Source organism: Protopterus annectens, chromosome 6.part0 (genome assembly GCF_019279795.1).
Source record: "Protopterus annectens isolate FY-2018-M chromosome 6.part0, PAN1.0, whole genome shotgun sequence".
Lineage (NCBI taxonomy): Eukaryota > Metazoa > Chordata > Ceratodontiformes > Protopteridae > Protopterus > Protopterus annectens.
Window position 1 is genome coordinate 1,801,111,011 of NC_056737.1, and position 26,186 is coordinate 1,801,137,196.

The window sequence follows — 26,186 nt, forward strand, 5'->3', positions numbered from 1 at the left end:
GAAGAATTAAATGCAAACAAGGAGGCCATGACTGATAAGAAAAGGACAGTGAAGTGCAAATTTTTTTTAATTTTTTTAGGTAGCTAATATTTTATGAGTTGTTCAGTAGTTTGCTATAACCACGGACTTTATGCTACATACATATACTTTTCTAGCTTTCCTTTTGTAAATGGAAATTTGGAAATTCTAAGCAGTTTAATCAGCATTTACTTTTGGCATTCGAGACATGTAGGGGAGACTTTGTTCCTGTGACAAACTTTAGCTGTCTTTTCCTGCTGTGTGATACATAACTGGGCAGATAGCCCAGTCAAGTATATAACAACAGAATGATATCTCAGGGTAATTCTCAACCTTTATATCTTTTCTCTTTAACATCCTCTCCAGATTTGTCATAGCTTTTTTTTTCTTTCAGAACTTCATGCCGCAGTATCAACCACCATATGGTTTTGATCCAAAATACCCATCGGTAAGCTATTTAAATGTTTATATTTTACTGTTTCATAATGTCTACTAACATAAAAACTCAGTGCATAAGCTTCATTAAGGATGATGTTTGCTTGATGTAAAGCAAGACATTTAGAAACATTTATTGTATGATGTAAAACAAAACATTAGGAAACATTTATAGTAATGCCATATGAACTGCAGCCTATGAAGATGTGCATAATTCAGACAGCTGCTAGTAGAACTTGTGTCAGCTGGGTTATAGGGCTGCAGCCATCTACACCAAAGAACTTGCAAGCCTGAAAAATGATTTTACAGCTTCTAATTGTTCTCCTATTGTGCTTCTGTGGTATTGACTCACGAGTTGCAAATGTAAGCAAGCATGGTGGGGGGTGGTCTCTAGTATGTGTTCACTTCCATCATTACTTTCCTTCAGAATTTGATCATCTGGTTTCATGAGCTAACACTATTTGGTTCTTAAAGGAACAAAACCTCTGCATTCTGTAGACTGATGGAAAAGACTTAGAATAATTTTTGATTTTTCTAAGTGAGAAGTAATACACAGGTACAACAGCAGGAAATACTTCTGTAGGCAACAGACAACAGCATCCACAGAAATATGCCTCCGAGAATTTTGCTTGAGAGCGGGTTTTCTGTTTCAATGGTATTAAATCTTTCTGGACAGAGATTCTTGGCCTACAATAAATGGAGGAGGGGTGCACCCATAGTGAGTGACTCAAATAAGACAGAAAGTCAAGTGAATGGTTTGCTATCACCATCGTACAATGCCTAGGGCAATAGCAAGTACTCCTAAAATCCACATCTAGTAAAATCCACATGTAGTTCACAAGTCAATGTGCAACAAGTTGTTCTTCTTCTTCTTTCGGTTTTTCTCGGTTAGGAGTCGCCACAGCAGAACTCTGGTCTGCTAATGATTGGCAGTAGATTTTTACGGTGCCTAGGTGCCAACTCGACGCCCAACCTTCAACGAAGTCACGCCCATTGTACACATGTCTTTCGAACACCACTCAACCACAGGGAGGACATGCAGACTCCACACAGAAGGCGCTCCTGACGAGAATCCAACGGGAGAACTTCTTGCTGTGAGGTAACAATGCTACCGCTGCACCACCAGTACACAAAAGTAAATTAGTAATGAAAATAAAAAAACATATTAAGTGTCCGTACATTTTTTTGAATTGTGCTTCTTGTCCTTCTTGGACTTTTAATTCACCATCCAAGCTGCAATGGCAAGGAAATATACAACACACATGTTCACAATTTAGAGCAGCCGATTAGCCAGTGTGTTTTTAGGAGCTGGAAGAATACTGGAATACCTGAAGCAAATGTAAACAGGAATGGGAAGAGCATGTACAACACAGAAAGTAACTGAAGGTTAGGATTGAACCCTGCAGGTGCAAAGCAGCAAATATCTTACCAATTAGCCATAGCGCTGTATATTTATACATTAAAAAACAGCAATATGGTCTAATGATGACTTTCAGGCCATAGAACTTGAGAAACTTGAATGAAGGCTATAATATGGAACTAAGATTTGTTTAAATATTTACATCCTTGCTTACTACAGAGGGAAGCTTATACTTTTAGTGGGCATTTATGTCTACATTATTTCAGCAGTTTTATGATGAGTATTAAGCACTGTATTGCAGCAGCCTGAAAGTGCTTGGTTTTCCAATTTGGTACATGGTTGGAGCACTTCCTATGTGGAGTTCTCATGTCCTCTCTCTCTTTTTTTCACTGGGTGATCCCGTTTCCTCCTACATCCCAATGACACACAGTAGGTAAATTGGCAAACCTGATAGGTGCACATGAATGTGTGTGTGTGTGTGTGTGTGTGTGTGTGTGTGTGTGTGTGTGTGTGTGTGTGTGTGTGTGTGTGTGTGTATGCATGCTAAATATGCCCTGTGACATACTGTACACCAGTTGTATATAGACATAAAACCCTAACCACAGCCCATGTGCCCCAAGTTCTGTTAGTGACTCTGCTGCAAGGTAAAGTAAGCAAAGAAAATAGGCGCGTCCATCCTAGAGATAGGGCATGCTCTCAGACAAATCCCTGGGGGAGGATGGGGGCTGTGAAGAAGTTTTTTACACTAGGGGATGGTGCTAATTATTGAGGTGCACATAATGGCAATGCTGATATGCTACAGACGATCACTGCACACCAGCCGCTGAATACTGTATGTGAACATGATGGGGCACAGAACTAGCAGCCATATCACTTTCATGTAGAAGATTGATGCTGCCTCAAGTTCCTCTTTCTCCTCACTGGGCCCAGACATGGGTCAGGATTAGTCTGATGCAGGTAAAAGCAGGTCTGATAGGCCCAGTGGTTGAGGAGATGACCTGGAGCAACTGATGGACAGCTGCCAGGTGTCCCTCTGTCTGTTTCATCTGATATCGACATCTCAAGCAAGAATATCTTGCTAGACCATCTGTTTTCTTGTGATATACCAGAACCTGTTTGCCTCTCTCCTAAACTTCAACAGTGAAAGGTTCATCCACTGTGTCTCCCTGTTTCACATATATTGTCACCATGCTATTTCATATTACACAAAAGTAATGTATTAATTTCTATGTCAGGCAGTAGTACATTCAATTTGTTTAGTGGAAATATATATAGCAAGGAAATATATCTGCTCTTCATCCACAGCCCAGAACATTTACCCACTCTGTGAAGGGAGATGGTGGCAACAGTTTTAAAGCAGGAATGAATTTCAAACTTAGTTCATTAAATTTTATATTGTAGCTCATTTGTCTTATGCCTAGATAGTTCACTACCTCCCTCTACTTGCTCAAACTGGCATCATTTTTGTTATAACTGAATTACTTGTGCCAGTCAGTCCCTCTTCTTAACCATACTATAAGTTTAGATTCTCTCTGAAATTAAAAAATTATAGAGCTCATCCTTTTACTCAGTCATGGGGTTCATTGGTCCTTTTTCTTACTTACACTGGAAGATTTGGATCAACTGAATTTAAATTCATGTGTCTTCAAAGCATGATAAAGTAGCAGTTTAAATACACTTTAGTATTAGGTTATTTATTTATTTATTTACTGACATTTGTTTATTGGGATAGTCCACTGGGCCATTTAGAGCCCATTTTCTATGGAGGCCCAGGGAGAAACGCTCCACAAGTAAGATTGATACAGTACAATTACAGTATAATTCAAAATATTTAAACAATTAAATACAAGGAATAAAACTACAATTTTAAGTAGTATAAAATAAATGTATAGAGCAGGAGGATAAGTTTGAAATGGATTGGGTTAGCGTTGGCAGAAAAAGAAAAAAAGAATGGTTAGAACACTGATCCTCACAGACCCATTTCAGATTCACTCTTAGGCCACTGTCTGGTTACGTGACTTGTTCAGAATCACACAGTTTATAAAGTGGGGCCTGAGGCTATCAAATCTTGTACTATAGGAAGTAGCTCATAGCCTTAGTCTGAACAGCCAGAAAATGAAGTAATGATAATTTGCTAAATACCTATACCCAGTCCATCCAGAGGGGACAAAAATCAATCTGGCTGGGCAAGAGTTCAACCCCAAACTGACTGGGGGCACTCCAGCAACCAAGGTTAAAAATTTAGTTAAATCAGGTATCTGAAAACAAGTTCACTGGTGGAGACTGCAAGTTTAATGGATTTGGTGAGACTGACCTTCGGGACACAAGCCTGGATGAAAGAAAAAGTACAATTTTCAGATAAAAAGTTTCACAGGTAATTAGACAAGCTTGTTTGTTGGAATCTAGCAATCTTTTGATAGACCATGACTGGCGAAAAGACTGCAGTTTGTTTGTGTCTTTCGGCTCTTCCCGGTTAGGGGTCGCCACAGCAGAACTCCAGTCCGCAAATGATTGGCAGTTGATTTTTACGTACTGGCTTGCCAGGCCTGATGCACAACCTTCAACGAACGTACGCCCATTCATGCATGTCTCCACGCAGAAGACACTCTAGCTGAGAATCGAACCAGACAGCATCTTACTGTGAGGCGACAACGCTACTGCAGCACCACCACTGCGGGCCCAGATCTCTTAAACAGTCTAGACAGGATCAGTACCTTCTGAGAAAGGACAGCTTCTTTATTTCAAGGCTTAATGTCCATAAGACCATATCTCTTAGGTACAAAAAAAAAAAAAAAATGAATTCAAGCCAAGACTGATGTGGAACTAGGTGTGCAAGTCAGATATAAATTGAGGTCAGCAATTTAAGGAACTATCTTTCAGCCAGCATGTTATAGATCATATGAAAGTTATTCGAGCTACTGGCATTGGAATCTGAATAGGACAAAATGAATGCTGAAATAAATTGATCAAGCGTATTCGGGGAAGCGGTAACAGGAATAAGTTAACTCCATTAATACACCAACTAATTATCATATCAAGAAACTTACTCTTTCACCAAATCTAATAAATCTAGAGAAGTCATACTGAGTTAGAACACCAAGTTAAAAATATGATGTAAACAATGGGTCACAGATGTAACTACTAGACTGAGGCTGAAGCAAGGCTACAGACTTCTTACCAGCTCTAATGATAAAACTACCTAAACTGACCACTTTAGAGATTCCAACACAGAGATGACCAGGAAATCCATCAAACACCTACAAGTATGTCTTCACACAACCAGACAGGAAATAAAATAAGACACCACAGTTTGCTTCTGGAGGTGGGCCATAGTCAGTGTAGTTACTGCTCCCACTCTGAATGTGGTCCATATGCAGCAGCAATGAGCAAACACATCACCATTATTACCTCTAATATTGCCACTACTGAGGCACTGTTAACAAAAAGCCCAGGGATACAACAGCTATGAGATATGAACCAAACTTAGTGTCCATCCAGATTAGAGAGATCATGCTACAGATGGACTTGACATTAGATCGCAGTACTCTCTGAGGAACAAATGAATAACAGGATGACAAAACCTGTCTAAGATGTTTAAAATCCTGGGTACATTGTACAACAGCAAAATACAGGGTGCCATTGTCAGGGTCACCCTGTGGTAATGCCTGGTAGTTAACAGCACCATGTATTTGATCCCCATTTGAATTAAAAGAAAAGCAGAGGTACCAATAAACCCACTTCTTTTGTGTTGTTATCGGTTGTGCTTTTTTTCATTAGTGTTTGTGGATTTGATTTTTTTTCTTTGCCAGCACCTGTTTGCCAGTGATTATTGTGTCGTCCGTGTGCTACTAACCTAGTGCTTTGCTTTGTTTCTGCTGAAGATAGAGAAAAAGTTATCACGCAAAAAAACACAAACTCACGCGATGCCGGAAGACTACGAGGGGAGTCTATTTTTCATGGCAATGCTTATGCGCAGGACAGCAGATCCAAAAAACAAACCAACGAAAACGGCCGACACGAAGCAGTGTTTCCAGCCGCAGGAAGGGAAAGAATCATGAAAGAAATGTGACTTTTTTTAATTTCTACAATGGACAAAGTGATTTTGATATAGATTGATTTTCTGATCCTTCAACATTCCTGCCGCTGATCAGCCAGATCAAATCAGACCACACAGAATATATGAGGGAAGAAAGGGCAGAAAGGCAAAATGAAGTCTTAAGGAAATGATGAGTAAGTATGATGACAGTTTGGTCGTTGCTAATTGTTAACTTAACTTGTTAAAATTACTTAACCAAGCAGTAGTGAAGTCAAAGAAACTTTTTGCACCAGTTTTCTTTATTTTTTTTCCCGACTAAGAAATTTATATGAAAGTATAATTTAAACAAAGAAGAATGGGATTGGCATAAAATAAAAAAAAAAAAAAAAAAGATTTTATTTTTTATGTACGAGCAAAGGTGGCATGTAATAAAATTAAATTACAAAATTCTGCCTGACTCCAGAAACAGAGAGAGAGTCTTTGTCTCTTTTGAAGTTTTAATATGCTGTTAAAACAGAATGCAAGCAAAACACAAAGCAGTAAAAAAAACACAGTAGTTCAAAATATAGAAAGCAATAATAAAAAAAAAAAAACCTTCACAAAACAACCTTTCCTAGACAGCAAAGAGTAGCAGGATGGATGACTTTATTAATATATATTATAAGAAAATATTGGATTCTGATTTGAAAGGATGAATAACATAGGTTCACATATATTTTTCTATAAAAAGGGTAAAAAAAAAGAGGATTAAAACTCAAAAGGAATTACTAAATTACAACTTTAGTAAAACCTAATACTAATGATAGTAGTGTATTTACTTGTTCAGTTGGGATAGTGTTTGTAGCAGGGGTAAACACGTTAAATCCACACATATGGAATGTGTCTTTCAAAGCCAGACATTTCACATTTTTTAATGGGTAACGGTACGGGTATTGTATTGTTCATATCATATTATGTAGTGTGGTATATATAGGTCAGACTAAAAAGAATGTGAATGTGGGAAGAATATCGAAACATATAAAGGATAAATGAACAAAATCCGGCTAGTCCGTGGCTTTTGGAAAACAAAAAGGTAGCCTTAAGTAAGAAGTAATTTTGTGTGTTGGGCAAACCCTTTAATTGTGAAAATAGGGGGACTATTAGTTAAAATTACTCGAATTAGAGACCCAGATGATTCTAAATGATATACATTGAAACCACATGGACTAAATATGGACTAAATTTAGAATTAAGCATTTAATATTAATCATATATGTACATATATTTTTATTACAATTATTGATAAAATTCATAAAAAATAAGTTAAATAAAATCTTAACTTACAGTTAAATCTCCTTCATTCAGATAATATTATACACTATATGTATGTATAATATATGTAAACATTTTCTTAAGTAATTTATAGGATTGCATCAAAGAAGACATAGGATATTTTAGTGTCATTTTGTTCTTTTTTCATTTTCATTTAATCGAGGTACCAGATCGCAATAAACGCTTTACTGGCATGGTGCTGGCTTCTTTTGTGTTGTCACCCTGTGGTAATGCCTGATACCCAAAGCAGGGACCAGACTATGCAACTTGAGTCAGCCACTTGATCCTTAACAGTCAATGTACAATTGACAATTGTCCCTACATCACAGACACATATATTGCTAATGTATATTGAAGGGGAAATGACGTGAGATAGGCGAAGAAGAAATGCTGGCATGTACCAGCTTCTCCTCTCTCTTATTTGGCTGAGCTTCAATTGACTTTGTTTCATCAAATGTAGGATAGATGCTAGACAGTCTTCTAAAGCAATAAAAGCTGGCATAGAATACTGAGATAGGAGATGTAAAGTTAAAAATTGCCTGCATAGGGCAACCATACAAGACATCCTTAAATGGCAGTGTGTAAACCATAAACAAGAACGTTTGCCAGTGATGAATAGTGAGATGCATTGCATTGCAGCAAGTAGACCTCTCAACTGTCCCTATTTTGGAGGAATATTCATATTTTCAGGAATGATTTGCCCTTACGCAGGATGCCCATATCTTTGGAAGCATGCTACTACTTTCAGGCTAGACTTGCCTTCACACAGTTTTATGAATCCCTCTCATGCTATGAGATGGGACATATCTTACATCTTTTTCTGCTTTCTGAAGCAAAACTAAATGATGTATGGTAGAATTGTGCAACGCATTTAATTAAAGTCTGTAGATTTTACACTGTCTGATAATGTGCTTATATTTTCCATCATTTTTTACTCTGTCTTTTAATTATATGTTTCTGAGTAGTATCTCACATTCCTACGGAGAGTGGCAAGAGTTATATGGTGTTTGGTATTCAAATTTATGCTAATTAGACAGACAGATTTTTAGCTGGGTGCTTTGACATTTCAAAGGCCTTTCTTCCTATTTTTAATGCCTGCAGGCTGAGTCTCAGGTGGAAAAGTAGAATATAGCTTCTGTGACAAACCCGATTTTGATATACTAAAAATATCAATAACACAAGCATCTGCTTTAATTCAGGTTGTGATATTCTGTGAAGCAATAACATACCTCATGATCAACACTAGTACATAAAAATTTAATAGGATAGTTAGAGGACTATTTTGTTGTTTCATGTTGGCTGAAAGAGGAAGTAAAACTAGACAAATAAGGACTGCAACATTGTCCTTGGCAGCAATGCTTTGTCAATTAAGTATACACCATAGTGTGACTGTTTATTTCCTTTTTTTTTTGAAAGCATGACATGTATTTTCTTATTTAAAGACTATGAAGAGACAAAACTGAATTTAATCTATTTCACACCATTTTCCTATGTCATTAATGAGTAAGTAATAAAATGCAAGTAGGCTATATAGTATAACAGAAATAAATGATGCTGTTCACTCACTTACATTTTCCAGAATGCATGTGTGTGTAAGAAGGAATGCATTTATTTACTTATTTTTTTACTTACTTTTACAGTGATACTATAAAGCACAAAAATGTTACTTTTATTACAATATATCTTTTTGTTCTGTAGTCAGGAAAAGAAGGGGGAGGTGGAGGAGGCATGTCTGGACCTCCAGGACTACCAGGAGCACCAGGAAGTCGGGGACAACCTGGTCCTCCAGGTCAACAGGTGAGCAAATACAGTTTATTTTCTCCATTAGGTATTAATATATGTATTTCTATGCACAGAAAATTTTCTTTTTTTCCTACTGAGTTTTATGATTTGCATTTCTTTACACTGAAGAGCAATGCTTTTCTTTAAATGAATTATATATATATATATATATATATATATATATATATATATATATATATATATATGTGTATATATATATATATATATATATATATTGTAAAATAATAATACTGAAGAGTTTCTATAGCTGCAAGCTTTCAAAAGCTGACAATATTGTTGTAGCATTTGTAGTATTTGCAGAAGGTAAGTCTATGTGTATTCATATTTGGGATGCAACCGCTTCTCCCTGTAAATGTTTAATTTTATAAGAACTGTGTTTTCCCATTCTGGTTAAACAAAGTGTCCTACAAATGCTATCAGCAATTTAATAATCATTTGCAGGGTATGATACATCATGTCATCAAAGATACACATACCTGCATGTCGTTTGCCATACAGGGATGGAGCATGAATACACAACAGCTGACATAGGACCAGATAGATGTGTCAATGCTGGAGGAGTTAAATAGTGAGGGCCTGCAATGACTAGCTGGTGCTGGTTCACTTACACTAGGGGAGTGATCACATACTTCAAAAGTGGAAAACCTTCTGAGAAAAGATCAGTGCATATGGAGGAGAGAACAAGCCAAATGAATGAATGAATGGAGGCCTGCATACACTGGGTATTTAGGTGTGCAGTCTGCAGATGTATACACCATTCCAAAATTCAGTATGTTATGATTTTAGCTGGCAAGCAAGAGGAGATACAGGCCCTCATCAGAAAAATCTGAGTTACTGTGGATGATGGCTGACATCTATTCAAGTGTTAGCCCTATCGGAAGTGACTATGGTAGTTTGAGATTGGAGAATAAATGACCTAATAGGGTGAGGGGTGTTGAATGGCCATTGTGGAGGGGAAGGTAAAATGTAACAACAATCCGTGTTGTTTTAATGCAGCTGAAGTTACAAATTTCAGTTTAATATCTGAAGAGCCATCTCTGTCATATATACATCTACCTGTTAAATTTTATGCACAACCTATGTTGAAAACATATGATAGCTGATAAAGAAAAGAGAGAGAAGTTACATGCAGCATTATATAGTTGTTTTAATGAATACATGATCCACTGAGAAAAAATAAGTCAACAAATTCAACAAATCCTAAATTTAAATCTAAACCATCAATAGCAGTACTGATAAATGTTTACTCCTCCCTTCAGTTAAATTTAATTATTCTCTTAGGTGTGATTACCTCAGATTTGATTATATAAACTCTTCTCTACCGGTGCAGTTATAAAATTATATAGTTAGGAGATGTTGAGATACTTACCTTTCAGCAAATGCTGCATTTGTAGAATTGGCACCTGCAAATGTAAAACCCAGCTAAGTGGATTTGGAAGAAGTGCAGTAAATGTGTTACTCACAGCCAGTGTGAGTGTCAGGAAATTTAATGGAGATTTAGGTGTTAAATTTAAAATATAGACAGTCACATATTTGGATGTCTAGCATGCCACATGCTTATTTGTCACAATGATATTCATATAATAATGATTTCATAGCTATAAATGTACAAATACACCTCTTATATACTACAGATTTACCTGATGCATCTCTTAAATCTCACTTAAAAGGCACATACAAGTAAGAGCAGCATATCACTTGCACTCTTAACTTTAAAGACAAAAAGTTTAAGAATCGGAAAGCCAGCAGATGTGGGCTTAAACTCAATCTTTGCCTGAGGCAGTAGCACAGAAGGCAGAAATAAGGCAATCTGAAATCATTCATTGATTAAACACAAAATGCCCACATTTAGAAATAAAACATTAGCCTAAAAATAAAGCAAGGTATTCAGAAAAGTCAGGCAAGGCCAACACATTTGTTGCTAATAAGGCTTCTTTGATATATATGTACTTATATCTACATGGTTATATAATCAATGCGTAGAGCACAGGGTTGGAGATAACCCTGTTGGTCTTTGTTTTTCCTACTGATTTGTTTGTTGATTGCTTGCTTGCAGTTCATTTTTTCTTATTCCCTGTATGTCTCCTCCTGGGACCTGTAATTACTCATAGAACTTTAGACTTGCAGATTTTTCCTTGTAGATTTCTTACAGGTCTCCTACTGATGAGAAAACTGCTTCCCTTTTTCATCCTTCACGACTCTTTAAAAGTTTGGTAAATTTTTCTTTCAATACCTATAGAGCATTAATTTCCTGAGTAAAAGACACCGATTTCTGATTACAGTTTTTGACACAGGTTTCCAAATATTGAATCTTTACTTTTTATTTACAGTTGCATTACTTTCACTTGCATATCTTTCACTTACTTCTATAGGTCTTTTCAATTCTTCACAGCAACTTCAGCGAAGTGCTAAACATTAATAATGCCTTTAAGCAGGTAAACTCTTCCTAGGGAAATCTCCTTGCTAATTCTCTTAGTTTGGATTCTCTCAATATATGAGGTGGCAGCAAACTTTCATTTAGAACATTGGAAACATTTTAATGCACTGAAGCTCAAGTAACAAATTCATTGCTCTGGCATGTCTCTGGTTGTAACAAACTTTTTTTCTCCAATCACATACATACATACATACTGACATGGGCTGAAGTCTCTATAATTTCCTCTGTTAAATATATTGTAATTTAGTGTAACTTGTTTTTATGGTTATTGATCTGGAACTGAGTTTATTGCACCATTCTGTAACATGAACACTCATTTCAGGAAGTTAGATAGTGCACAGTGAGATTCATATTGGATTGAATGTCCAGCATCACATGCCATCTGTAACGCATTCATAATTAGTTACCACTAACTGATCTTCCTCTGAGTCTTAGCAGAAGTTATTTGTGACTGGACTTGAATTAATTAAGGCGTATGCTTTCTGCTGTCTGGTTCTTTCTTTTCACCTTATGACCCACCTTTATATTTCCATTCTGCAAATCAGACTTTGGTGTGATATGGTCTCCACTGCATTTTAAGACTTTTGCAATTACTGTAGGCTTGGCTGTGCCTTCTAGTTCCTTACACAAAAACATAATTACCACAATATCAGGTTGCACTCCACTTTTTATTGTGTTTCACAAGTTACACCTCAGTCATTAGTTTACTTGAGTTTATTTTATAGAAAGACCTTTTTTTGTTGCAGAAGGCTAGTTATCTTTGTTTCCTTTACACAGTGTGTTTAGCACCTGTAAAGGAACACTTATTGTGAGAGTGTGTGTGTTAAGTGCCTGTGTATGAACGCTTATTGGGAGAGTGTGTGTGTGTGCGTGTGTGCGTGTGTGTGTGTGTGTGTGTGTGTGTGTGTGTGTGTGTGTGTGTGTGTGTGTGTGTGTGTGTGTGTGTGTGTATGTGTGTGTTCGCATACCTGTGTATTCTGCAACCCCTTTGCTGCTTCATAGCTTACTCTGGAGGGTATCCCACCAATTAGTGCAGAACTGCTCAAATGAGGAATTTATATTCATGGGACTTCCCTTCTTCTTCTTCTTTCGGCTTTTCCCGGTTAGGGGTCGCCACAGTGGATCACATGTCCGCTCATGATTGGCAGTGGATTTTTACAGTGTTGAGTTGCCAGCCCAGCGCCCAACCTTCTACAGAAGGCACACAGACACACACACACACACACACACACACACACACACACACACACACACACACACACACGCATTCATGCCTAGGGACAATTTAGAGTGTCCAGTGGGTCTATATCATATATTCAAAATTCAAAAATATCGAACACCATAACTTTGAACTTGGAGTTTTAAATATTGATAACGTTGAACATTCAGAATAGCAAATTTTTTCCCAGGGAAAAAATTTGCTGTTCCGAGAAACATACACACAACACAAGCACACCAAAATAAATAAACCACACACATACAGTTAACAAAACCCAACCCTACACTACACCATACATACATTACTAACTATCCACTTACCTTAACCCGCACCCTAACCCTAAGCCCCGTAACTCTTGCACTACAGTGGAGGAAATAATGAAGCCATAGTACGGCCCACTGAAATCTTGCCCTAAGTAAGATTTTGATGTTCCGGGGCTTCGCTATTTTCATCATTCGATGTTTTGGGTTCGATATTATAACTTTCGAAGTTTTACATCTTCGAAGTTATAATATAGCCCCTGTCCAATCCACCTACAGCATGTCTTTGGGATGTGTGAGGAAACTGGAGTACCCAGAAGAAACCCACACAACCACAGGGAGGACATGCAGACTCCACACAGAAGGCACCCCAGTTAAGAATCGAACCGGAGAACCTCTTGCTGTGAGGTGGCAATGCTAACACTGCATGACCATGGTCGCCCATTCATGGGACTTCCCCAATAATGAATATTGCCTTTGTGTTAATCTGAATGACTATTACTTCCAAACTTGTGCAGTGGCATAATGCAACATATTGGTTCAACAAAGATTATGCTGTTTTGCAGAGTTCTATGAATCCCAATAGTTGTTTCCTGACTAGGTTTCTTTGTGCATCTCTATGAATCCCAGACACTTTTTTCTGACTGTAAGACTGTGATCAAATTTAATTTTACTGTTTATTAACATATGTAACTTTTTGTTACAGTAAGATTGAATTTAGGTTCTAGGTTGTCTGACTTTGGGGGAAGTAGTTTGGAATGTTGACATTTATTTATTTATGTTGCTTTTTAAGCATATTCTGTTTGCATTTTTTATACTTTCTCAACTGAGGCTGAGATATAGTGTCAGAAAAGGAGTTTTGATTTGACAATTGATGCATTTACAGTGTGGATGACAACTTCTGTGACATGCATAAGATGTAGATAAAATACATACACCTTGAACCATGGTAAGCATATATATACTTACATATACATGCACAATATGTATGTGTGTGTGTATGCGTTTGTGTATGTATGCATTTAAATTTCAATGATAATGATTTGTGTACTGAAAAGACCACAAAAGGGTGTCTGTTCAAATCAATACAGAATGTAGCTATCATGATGGCACACTCCATTTTTCTAAATTAACTGCCTGAAATCTCTGTATGTCTCCTTCATGATAAGCTAAATCACATAAACACACACACACACACACACACACACACACACACACACACACACACACACACACATGGAGATATAGAGAGATAGATAGATAGATAGATAGATAGATAGATAGATAGATAGATAGATAGATGATATACATTTGTGATTTTTTTTAAGTTGTATTCTTTGCTGTATATACAATTTGAATGTGCCATAGTATGATGACATATAGGTAGATTAATTATTCCAATATAGTTTATATCATACTGTTGTCACTTGATGATGTCATGGTATCTTTGTGAAAAGAAAAAAACTAATATTTAAGGTGGCAAAAATGAAATTGGAATGACAATTAAGAATGCTTCTGAATAATTATTTTGTTATTCAAAACCACACTGGATGGTATCTCATATGTTAATGTAAATAGCATAGGCATTGCAAACATTATGTCTTGCTGAGCTTTGTATTGATATATGTTGACAAATGCAAATATGTTTGTTTTATTAACCAACAGGGTCAACAAGGTTATCAGGGATCTCCAGGTGAAACTGGTCCTGCTGGCCCACCTGTAAGTAATCTGTTACATTAATAATTCAAAACAAAAAAAAAAGAATTCATAAAATGTCCATTTCTATTTAAAGTATGTGAAGCTCTTTTGATTTTTCAAGTTCAGAATGATAAAAGATGTCACTAACTTTGAGAAGTTGCTACACAATAAGCTAGAACTCTGTATTATTAGGTAAACCGCAATGTTGTAATGTTAGCAAAAGAAGAAGAGTTACAGGGAAAATCTTGTTTTACAAAATAGATTCTAGAGGCATGATATTCCACTATAAAAGTACATGAATGCATGTGTTTGTGAGTGCATACACAGTGTGTGTTGCAGTTATGTGCATATGTGCATATGCACATACATACATGCATACATGTGCATATGCATATACATACATACATACATACATATGTAAACAGTCCAATAAACAGTACGGTGCTAAAGTCCAACCAAAGCAAATAAAATAAAAGTTCCTAAAAAAGCAAGGTTGAACACTGCTAATAACGTTTAAAACTTTTATTACTAAAATCTCAGGATAAGCGCTTTCGGGATAACCCTTCATCAGATAAATAAACAAACATTAATACAAGCTTTTATACAAAAATACAGCCAATGGCATTCAATGTTTTTAATATAGGCTTAATTGGTATCACTTCATTCAGTCCTGGCTTCCTATTTGCCATCAAGTTGACAATCCATTTAGTTTCCACTAACTCGGTCTGAAGCTTAATATCACACCCCCCTACTGTTAGGTCTAACATTAACAATAACCCTAAACTTAAAAGTGTGTGTAAGGAATGCCTTATACAGACATGTTGTTGAATTTCCTACACACACAAGTTTTAAACGTTATCAGCAGTGTTCAACCTTGCTTTTTTAGGAACATACATACATATGTACTTACCATGTAGGCACTTCCAACTTCATTACCCCAATGGACTAAGAGGACCAAAAACTGGCAGGGCTTAATCCATCAATTTAAACCTTTTTAGGTTACCTAGCACTTCCTCTTAACCACACTGCACATCAAGACCCCTCTCCCAAATCTCTCGAGGCCACACAATGTAGGAAAACAAAGAAAAACAACACTTCATTTGCAAAGAAAGTAGGGCTAATTGCTTTATTCACAAGCTGTTAAGCATGTCATTGCTGAAAGTACAGGATTGGAGGGTATTAATAGGAATAAAGATGCAAGTGCCAATTCAGAATTGTTGTCATAGTAACTATCAGACTTTTTGTCTGTATCTGAAAGCTTCATCTTCCAGAGGATTGAGTCCTAAGATAGATCCTTATGAAAAAAGAAAGTTTCTCCAGAGGAAAAATATTTTCTCTTTATGCAGAAGTCAGAATTTATGCTACCTTTTCTGGTTAAAAGGGTCCTCAGTCATCACTGGCAGTAGAGAAATCATGCAGTTATCTGAAGACTGTAAAGTTTCAGGTGAGGTTTGCTGGATGAGTGAGTTGCACATCTTCTGAATGGCCTTAGACATACATACATGTGCAGAAGGTGAGGCCAAAGAAATACATCCACTTTTACCAGCCACAAGGGAGTCGTGAGGATGATTTGGGCTTTATGCATCTTAGCCTTCTACATGAACTTGTAAATAAGGGATATGGTGGAATGAAGGTACCTCTGGAACACATATCCTGAAGGAAGAATAAGGAAAAAGAAAATGATGCATTTTGTGTTGGTTAAGGAAGCAAAGGGGTTGCTAAAAGCCTTGTAAACATAGAATGTTTTCTGTACTACAGACAGATTTATGAGACCACAATAGGGGTATCAGAAGGCACTTCCTGAGATAGTCTGCTGAAAACTTAGCATGTCCTATGCTTCATCAGCAAGATGAAGATGATTGGTTACAAAGGCCTATTCCCACATTCATATAGCCTTTCAAAAGAGGAGATATAAATGGGTTCCCTTTCTTGATGAGGTACCACTTCATTGGTGTATTGTTGTTGTTGTAGATGGAAATAGTACTTTAGGGGGAGGAAGCCTTAATATGCCTTCCAGGTGAGAATGAGCATGTTCATTTTTAGAACAGTTATGTGCTTAGAGTCTGCGACCATGCCCTCTTTTCTTGAAAATCTTCCATATGCCCTAGCTCAGAATATACTCCGTGTATGTTTTGATGTATTTATGTTTTATATGTATGTATGTCTTCATGACCATCACAGAAGGGATGGGTAGTTAGGAAGGTCTTCCAGACAACAAGGTGGACTTATGTATCCATTAACTAATGCAATTATTTCATTTTTGATATATTTTGAGCAGTAAGTCCATGGGTCTATTAAATGTTTACACTATACTCTGAAGGTTCATTGTAGTAGTGTCATGTTATTATGTGCATTTGTAACCATGTATATTGAAACTGTTAAAAGAATATGAGCACCTATAGAAAAAGAGCTCCTGGAAGAACCTGTTCCTGAAGACTCTACGAAATAATAAGCTGAAAAAAAGAGATCTTTCTGCAGGGAGACATGTTGTTTGAGATAGTATGCCCAACCTGCATCCAGTTAATGTGACTGACTCCATGAGCACCAAGTAGGACGTTGCAAAGTTAACTGTGATCCCTAAGATCTGGAATAGTGACTACAAATATTCCCCAGAGATAACGAATTGATCCATATTTGGGCCTAACAGCAGCTAAACTTCCATGAAAAGAAGACTGCGGTGCCTTTAGAAGTGAATGACTTGAGACGTACCTCCCTGGACCACATGAAAATAGACATGGAAGAGCTCTCAGATCATGTGGCCCAGGCAGGTATGACCCTAGCCCTGAGTAGCATACTGCCTTCACCCAGAATGATACCACAGTATAAGGACAGAATGACTGACTTCAACAATTGGCTAAGTTTCTGGTGTCATTCAAAGTGGATCCAGTATCTGTCTACCTGGGATGACATGATCAAGACACCACGATGCTGTGCCTGAGATGGTCTGCACCTGTCACCCCTGGGATTCAGGTTACTGGCTAAGGCTCTTGCCACCCCTATAGTGCCTTTTTTTAGGCAAGGCTCAAAGGACAAAACCACCACCATAACAGATATAAGCATGCAAAATCTGAAGGTAATGCTACTCAATGCTAGAAGTCTAAACCTTAAAATGCACTCTCTCTTGAGGCACTTCTAAAAATGGAGAACATTGATATCTGTGCAGTAACTGAGACCTGTTTCAAGGCTCCAGAGAGCACCCCTGCAATACCAGGCTATAACTCTTACCACACTTTTCGGCCACCTAACCAGGACCAAAACATTAAAGGCTGAGGGGTGTCCATATTCACCAAGGATATTCACACCTCCAGGCTAGTTGCCCAACACAATGCATCTGAAATTCTACAGGTACAACTAACACTAGGTAAGACTGCAGTCCAAATTGTAGCTTGCTACAGATCGCCCACCGTGCCCCATGATTCTCACTACACCTTTCTAAACATACTGGAAAATATTAAGATACAACCAAACACCCTAATACTGGGTGATTTCAACAACCCTGTCATTAAATGGGAAAACTACTCAGGCACCAACACCTTAGCCCAACGGTTCATGGAATTCATAAATTCCAATGCCCTGGATCAACTAATCCATAGTCCCACCATGGGCTGAAATATCCTAGACCTGGTCATTACCATCATGGGTGATCGATGCTCCATGCCAGTGGTCACCCCTTCGTTGGTCAGATCTGACCATAACCTAATCACCCTTGACGTCCACATTCCACCCCAACTCCCCAGTAGGGAAACCTCCATAAAAAACTTCCTCAAAGCTAACTTCACACTACTCAAGTCAGAAGTAGCAAACTTCATGACACCCATGCAGACGGGAACTGAAAGTTCGACTGCTGAATCCTACACTAAGGCACTGTATGAGCACATCCACTCATGAATGAATTGTGCCATTCCAAATAGAACCAAGATGCTCTCCTCCCATAAAAAGAAGCCAATCTGATGGTCCCCTGCCATAAACAAACTATACAACAGAAGGAAGAAACTGTTGCAGAAAAGAGGAAAATCCCGAATGCAAAATACTCCCTTATTAGCCTCAGTAAGAAGATGAGATCCCTCATAAAATCCTTCAAAGCTAGTTACAAAAATAAAATTGCCAAAGATTCCAAGGACAACCACAAGGCATTCTATAGTTATGTCAAGAATCTAAATGTCAATGCTCAGTTCTGTTCTGAACTACAACAGAATGGTATTAAACATACTGATCCCAAGCATATTGTCAACATCCTGGCAGATTGATTTAGTGCCAACTGCAGTCCCCTCTTACCCCCTAAAGGGTCCAGCTCAATACCAAAAGATTGCCAAATTCCGGTAATCACGGCCACACAGGTAAAAACTGCACTCTCCAAAGCAAAGAATACAGCATCCATGAGACCAGATAACATCCCGGGCTGTGTACTACATGAACTACAAATTGAACTGGCACCTCACCTAAGTGTCATGTTTAATCATAGCCTCACCTCAGGCTTCATGCCCAATGAATGGCGCACAGCTACATTTATCCCACTCCATAAGGGGGGATCCACCTTGGATCCCAGGAACTATCGTCCCATCAGTCTGACAAGCCTGATCTGCAAAGCCATGGAACGCATTATCATGGAACTTATAAACAAAGACCTTGGCAACCTTCAAACACTGGACTCCACCCAGTTTGGTTTTGTAAAGGACCAATCCAGTCCCCTCAACATGATTGACTTCTTCGAATCAGTATACAGAGCTGTGGATGAGGGCAAGGTGGTCCACACAGCCTATCTGGACCTTGCCAAGGCCTTCAACACCATCCTCCACTCTGGAATCATAGATAAACTTACTAAACAGGGCAATAATCCCTGTGTCACTCGATGGGTTACCAACTGGCTAACTGACAGAACCCACACTGTAAAAGTTGACGACTCAAAATCCAGCTCCAGACAAGTGACAAGTGGAGTACCTCAGGGTTCAGTCCTGGGACCACTCTTGTTTGGCATCTACTTCTCTGAAGTACAGACCAGCACTAAGGGACTCTGGCTAACAAAGTTTGCAGATGACTGCAAACTGGGAGCCATTATTGAATCCCCAAATGATGTGAATATTCTACAAAAGGGCCTTACAGAAACAGATGATTGGTGCCAGAGCCATGGGCTCAAGCTCAATGCCAAGAAATGTATAGTTATCCCCTTTGGGAAAAAACATGTACCCATGAATTACCACATACGTGGCAGTACACTAAACACCGAAAGTGTGATAAGGGACTTAGGGACACAAGTGGACAGTGGTCTCACCTTCGATAACCACATCACCACAACAGTCAGGAAATCCTTCTATGTGGCACACCTTATCATTAGGGGCATTTCATCCAGAAAAAAGGAGGTCAGTGTCCCACTGTACTCATCCCTCATTAGACCCATTATAGAGTACAATGCCCCGTTTGGTATGTACCTCACAAGACATCTGCAACAACTGGAAAGGCCACAGAAATACCTCACTCAAAGAATCACAAGCCTAAAGCAGATGCCCTATGCTGACCATCTAAAAAAACTCCAGCTATACTCTGTCATATATCGCCTGCTTAGAGGCGATCTCTGCTTAACATACAAGGCCATGTCAAACCCAGAGTTTTTGGATGTGCTACACTTAAAGAAATCCCAATCTCTCAGAGCCACACGCTACAGGGATCTAAACTTGGTCATCACAATGAACAAAACATGCTCGAGGGATAGGTTTCTGACCCAGAGACTCCCCATACTCTGGAATAGACTGCCCATACATGTCAAGCTGAGTGCCTCTTTGGCACTCTTCAAAAAAAACCCTGACGATTGGATGGAAGATAGGAAATTCACCCCAGGGATCACATCAATCACCCTGTTAGACAGGGGATCAGGGAAGTAATAGCCAGGGAATTGTTATGGCTAGGCTTGCATAAGCCCTAGGGCTGATAGCCTAGTACCAACCTATGAACCTATATTTGCTGCAACTGCTGAAATACACTTGGTGAACATAATGTGGATTGAAGTGAGACTGAATGGCAGAGTCCAGAAATGAAAGTGACTGACTTATATAGGGAAGTTAAGTAACCTCCTAGGCCCATTTTACATCTTTATGCCTAGGTAGGCATCTTAGAATTTGAAAAGAGGCATACTATCTCCTTTGGATAAAAAGGAAAGGGTCAACTACACTACGACCATAGGAAAGGATTCTTTTGGAACAAACTTATTTGATTATTTTATATATGTAGTCACATACCATACTCACTGCACATACATGCATATCTTTTTTATATATTACGTAATATATATACATGGACTCCTAACAAAGCTCACACACACACACACACACACACACACACACATATACACACACACACACACACACACACACACACACACACACACACACACACACACACACACACACACATATACACACACATATAGATATAGATGTATATATATGTGTGTGTTTGATATCTATATCTATATATATATATATATATATATATATATATATATATATATATATATATATAGATATATGGATCTACTTGATTTTAGCAAATTTCCGTTTCACCGAAATGTGAAATTCGCGAGTGGATTTATATGAAAGTGCATTTTATCGAAAACACACTTTCGCGCAAATAAGTAGGTAAAAAAAATTAAATAAGTTAAATAAAGAAAAACATGCGGTTTGCATGTTAACTTAGTTGTAAATCAATGTTTAGTGTTGATGTACAACTAAGCGGACTTTTCCCCACTGTAGTGCAATTTCGGAGTGAGAATATTAAAGTAGGGAGGATGCGGGGAGTGCAGGGGGGCTTGCCCCCCTGCATAACAGTGTTTTTATTCATGGATTTACATGAAAGTGCATTTTCGTAGAAACACACATTCGTGTAAGTGCATTCGCGGATTGATGTTTCGTTGAAATGTAAATTTGGTAAAAGACAGTAGATCCATATATATATATATATATATATATATATATATATATATATATATATATATATATACATATACATGTATATGTCACTCTGATTTAGTTGGCTGGCCATTTTGAGTGTGAAAAGAGCAACTACACAGGTGTGTGAGTGAATGAATAATGAATAAGTAAGCTTTTCCTTTGTGGATCAAAGCATCACAGCAATACCCTGTTGAAGTTTCACATCCTGCATTAGAGTATTCATGGCAGTCTGTGCTAGAACAGCTAATTCATATATTCTGTGACATTTATCTGCTTTAGTGTCAAGCATAGCTCTCAACTTCTTAGAACAAAAAATCTGGACAAAGCAAAATTAATGTGGGGTAAACCCCCAAAAGTAGAACAAATTTTAAATATTGGTCTTATACACTTATAATGTTGCTAGAATAAAAGGTCTTGTGTTACCATGCATTTTCTGAAGGATATGTAGTCTGAAACTCAAATGCCTGCCATTATTTAATAAAGGCAGTCCAAAAATCCAGAAAACTACAAATTTTATGAGGCTCAAACAAAAAATATGAGGCAGAAATATGGACATTCTGCAAAGATCTGGACAGTTGAGAGGTATGCAAAGGTTAGCCTGTTCAAAAGTAAATATAATTAGTTTAAAATAGTTACTGAATCATTGTTCAGATATTCTAAACAGTGTTTTCAAAAACATGTTTACTTAATAGAGTTTATTGATTGCTATTAACCAGTTTTAGCAAATAACTGAACTGGACCAACTGTCCTTATTAGGCTTCCACAATCAAGGATTTGAATCCAATTACTCAGAAATCACAGCCAATCAAATCACATTTGTGCTATCCATTGTAATGGCACAAATCAAAATAGTTTTTGTTTTCTGTTAAGAGAAGCAAGTATTTACTTACAAATTTGGGAAAAGTAGAAACTCTCCAAAATAGTGAACCATAGTCTGGGGTATTCAATCATTCTCCCAAGTAAGAGTGAGTAAGTCATTTTTGAGGAAATAGAGTTGCAAGACTTATGGAACAGCCATACCATTCCAGATAGACCCTGAATGAGGAAATATTAAAATTCAGTGCACTTATTTGACATTTTCAGTTCAATCAAAGCTTGTTGTTATATACAAGAAAGCTATAAATGGCTAATCTGCTAGCAATGAGTCAGGGAGGGTACCTGAACTCCTAGTGATCTGTGTCTATGAACATGCTTGGTACAGAAGTGGTCACCTGGGATATAAGAGGTTAAATGATGATTGCCAACCTCTTATTTTCTGTAGAGGAGGGGGGGAGGTGATAACACTATTTCCATAATATTTGGCCTAGCCTAGTCCATTGGGTATGGCTGAAATTATTAAAAAAAGAAAGTGTTACAGCAGAGGCCAATGGAATGTGCTTACTACATTTATGCAGTAGACAAAATTTGATTTGTTGAGTAGGCATAACATTTATCAAAAAAAATAATTTCTCTCCATACTAACAGACAAATATACACTCACAGCACAATGATTCTTTATTTATTTCCATGGGGAATGCACAGTTTTTGGTGTATAGTATTTTAGGTCATTTTCACTATAACAACTTTCTATCATTCATTGAAGAAGGTCTCTGGACCCTGCAACCCAGCATTCAAAAATAAATGTATCTTTCACCGTTCGATTTCTGAGTAGTTCAAAAACTATACCAGTGCTGTGTTACATCATAGTTATGCAAATGAACATTCAGTGAGACTGTAATTGTGACTGGTGGGAATTATATCTGAGAATCCACAATGAATGTAACAATGTATCATAAAAAGAAGTAGGCAAATGGCAATATATCAGTGTGGCTACATACTAAAAAATAAATAAGAAGCTCCAATGAGGTAAACAACTGAACTAAAAATAATATATAAACCCCGACAACAGCACCCGGAGACAGTTCTCCAGTTTTAGTGTACAAACGTTTGTATGCTAAAACAGGTGAGCTGTCTCCTGGTGCTATTTTTGTAGTTTTATGTTTTATTTTGTGTTTACATGCTAAATGTTTTTTATTTGAAGAATGACCCCAGCATTACATGATTTTAGCAAAGTCACCTTACTGCAAAGCATAATTACCACCTAGAGTTTCCTCAGAATATGTGGAAAAAACGGTGACCCTACTTCAGAACCTCCACACCGAAGGCATCCAATCCAATAATCAAACTAGAGTTTGAAGTGCTATTACAGAACACTTAATTTGTAATGGTTATACTTTACATTTTTGTTTTTTCCAAATTTTGCTATTTAGGTACATTTTTCAATAAACTCTGTAAGACTATTGTAGTTAAAGAGACAGATATATTGTTTACAGTTGACACAGTTAAAAATGTCATTATAATTATGAAACAAATGAATCACTCAGATATCCATTAGCTAAGTTTTCATGTTGTCAGTTTAAGAATGGGATGTCTTTATGAATTCACACTCATAAAAGAAGGAATACATGCTCAGTTTTAATGAATGAATTCATTATCTATCAAGTATTTCTGGTAATGTACTTCAAATATGTCATATATATTAAATATTTCATGTTTGCCATGTTTTATAGGGACCACCAGGATCTCCAGGACAAGTAGGACCAGCTGGTCAACCTGGAAAAGATGTAAGTAGAAGTGTGATGTATAAATCTGACATCTAGCGTTATTACTGCTGTTAGAGTATATTTTGCATTTTCTATATAATATATGTGAGATTGATAGTAATTATTTATTTATTTTATTATTTTACATTTGTTGACCGGGTTTGTCTGACCGAGGTAAGTAGCCCTTTTTCAGCAGAGGCCCAGGGAGAAAAGCTCCACATGTTCTACAGATTATCATTTACAAAAATAAGTATTACACTTGAGATTCTACATTCCATAGTACTGCATATCCTTTAGATCAGTATTGGTCTGACAATCTTTATGGTCTCAAATATCTAAATTTTATAGCGTCTATAAGTATATTCCACCAGTAGATAAGAGCATTATTAATTATTTATAAATCACAGTAGCTGTAGCAATGATGTACTGTTTACAATGAAAGCTGCTCTGACCAAATGAAATCAAAGCAAGAAGATAATTATTATTATATAATAATCATAACCATCATTTTAAAAACCTCTGCTTGTTCTTATGTGCAAATATCTATTAACAATATAGTAAAATGTACAGAAACACTATTATACTGAAATGTAAGTAAAAATGAATGCACTCCAGGAGACTGGATACATAAGAAATTACGTGTAGTGAGTGCAGGATTTTTGAACTTCAGTCTAAACTGTTGCCACTGTTACTGATATTATTTGAATGACAAGGGTTACAGACCTTGAATTCCACACTGCTGTCATCAGCTATATATTCATGGTCAGTGATAAGCTTTAATAATTTAGGGCAAATGCACAGTACTGCTTTGATGTATGACTATAACCTGTCACATCCAAATATGTGAAATACGAAAAAATGGAAATGTCAGCACAAACCACAGACGGCGGCTCCTTCAGCCCAAGTCACCACAGCTTTCTTCTGCCAAGGTATCCGGACCAGAAATATACCAAGTTCAACAAACGACTCCTCCACGAGAACTTTTAAATACTTTATTGCACAACCCAAATTCTTGAATCAGTGTTCAAACTTCATCAGACAAACACTGGTTATCGCGCCAGTACGCATTTAAATACCACAATGTAATGATGTCATAAAACTTTAAACAAACAGTCCCATTTAAAAACAATCGTGTTTAAAAACAGAAAAATTTCATGTAATTATACCAAGCAGAAATATATACATAACTTCTATATATTTGTATTATTATGTTGAATGTAATACGCTTTCTCTATAAATAATAGCGTTTTAACATGTTTCCTGGAGTATATGTGTATTATATGCATGTGTGTCCATCTAGGGACCAACGTACACTATTATCATAAGCTCTTCATGTTATATGCTGTATATGTATATAAACTATGTATAAAAAATCATATATTCTTTTAAAATAATAAAATTTCTTATTTAATCTGTAACTTGTTAACATATAATAACCTGGACAAGGAAATCTATAAAAATGAAACCCTACCAAACATTTGATGTGTCTATAAAGATGAGTATGGATGTTAAAATATCTCCCTTAAACTATACCTAATAATATAATTCTGTGTTTTATATATATATTGTGTTTTTTACTAATTCGAACCTTTGAACAATATATTTACATGTATTACACAACAATCCTTTTTTATCTGAGTAAACTTTTTAATTTTAATAAGCATGTGATTGAACAAACTTCATTCAATCCTGGGTCTCTACAAGATGTCAAACGTAACTGCCATTCTAGTTCTTTTTTCTCGAGGACTAGCTTCAACACGTTTTCATGTGTCAGGTCCATGTAGTTTGTTTGTACTTGGTCTATAACCATAAAGTTAAATGTGTGTCCTATATTTGCATTACAGTGCCTTGCCAGGGCATTTTCTTCTTTATTTTTTCTGATGGCATAAGTGTGCTCATATATCCGGTCTCTTAGTCGTCTGTCCGTTTTCCCCACATAAAATGACGGACATGTCTCACATTTGGCCAAATACACCACTCTTTTGCTGTTACAGTTGTAATTACCTTTTATAGTGTATATTCCTTTTCTAATGTTAAAACTGTCTGCAGTGGTTATGTAACTGCAGTACCTACATGAGCCACACTT

General features: G+C 37.1%; 1 protein-coding gene across 1 annotated transcript in view; it reads left to right on the forward strand.

Moving 5' to 3' along the window:
* The window catches only part of COL3A1 (collagen type III alpha 1 chain), a 323,606-nt gene that overhangs the window by 76,203 nt on the left and 221,217 nt on the right, over positions 1-26,186 (forward strand). The window contains exons 5-8 of the mRNA XM_044075159.1: positions 413-466; positions 8,859-8,957; positions 14,545-14,598; positions 24,068-24,121. Of these exons, the coding sequence (XP_043931094.1) occupies positions 413-466; positions 8,859-8,957; positions 14,545-14,598; positions 24,068-24,121 (261 nt within the window). The remainder of the gene's footprint in view (positions 1-412; positions 467-8,858; positions 8,958-14,544; positions 14,599-24,067; positions 24,122-26,186) is intronic.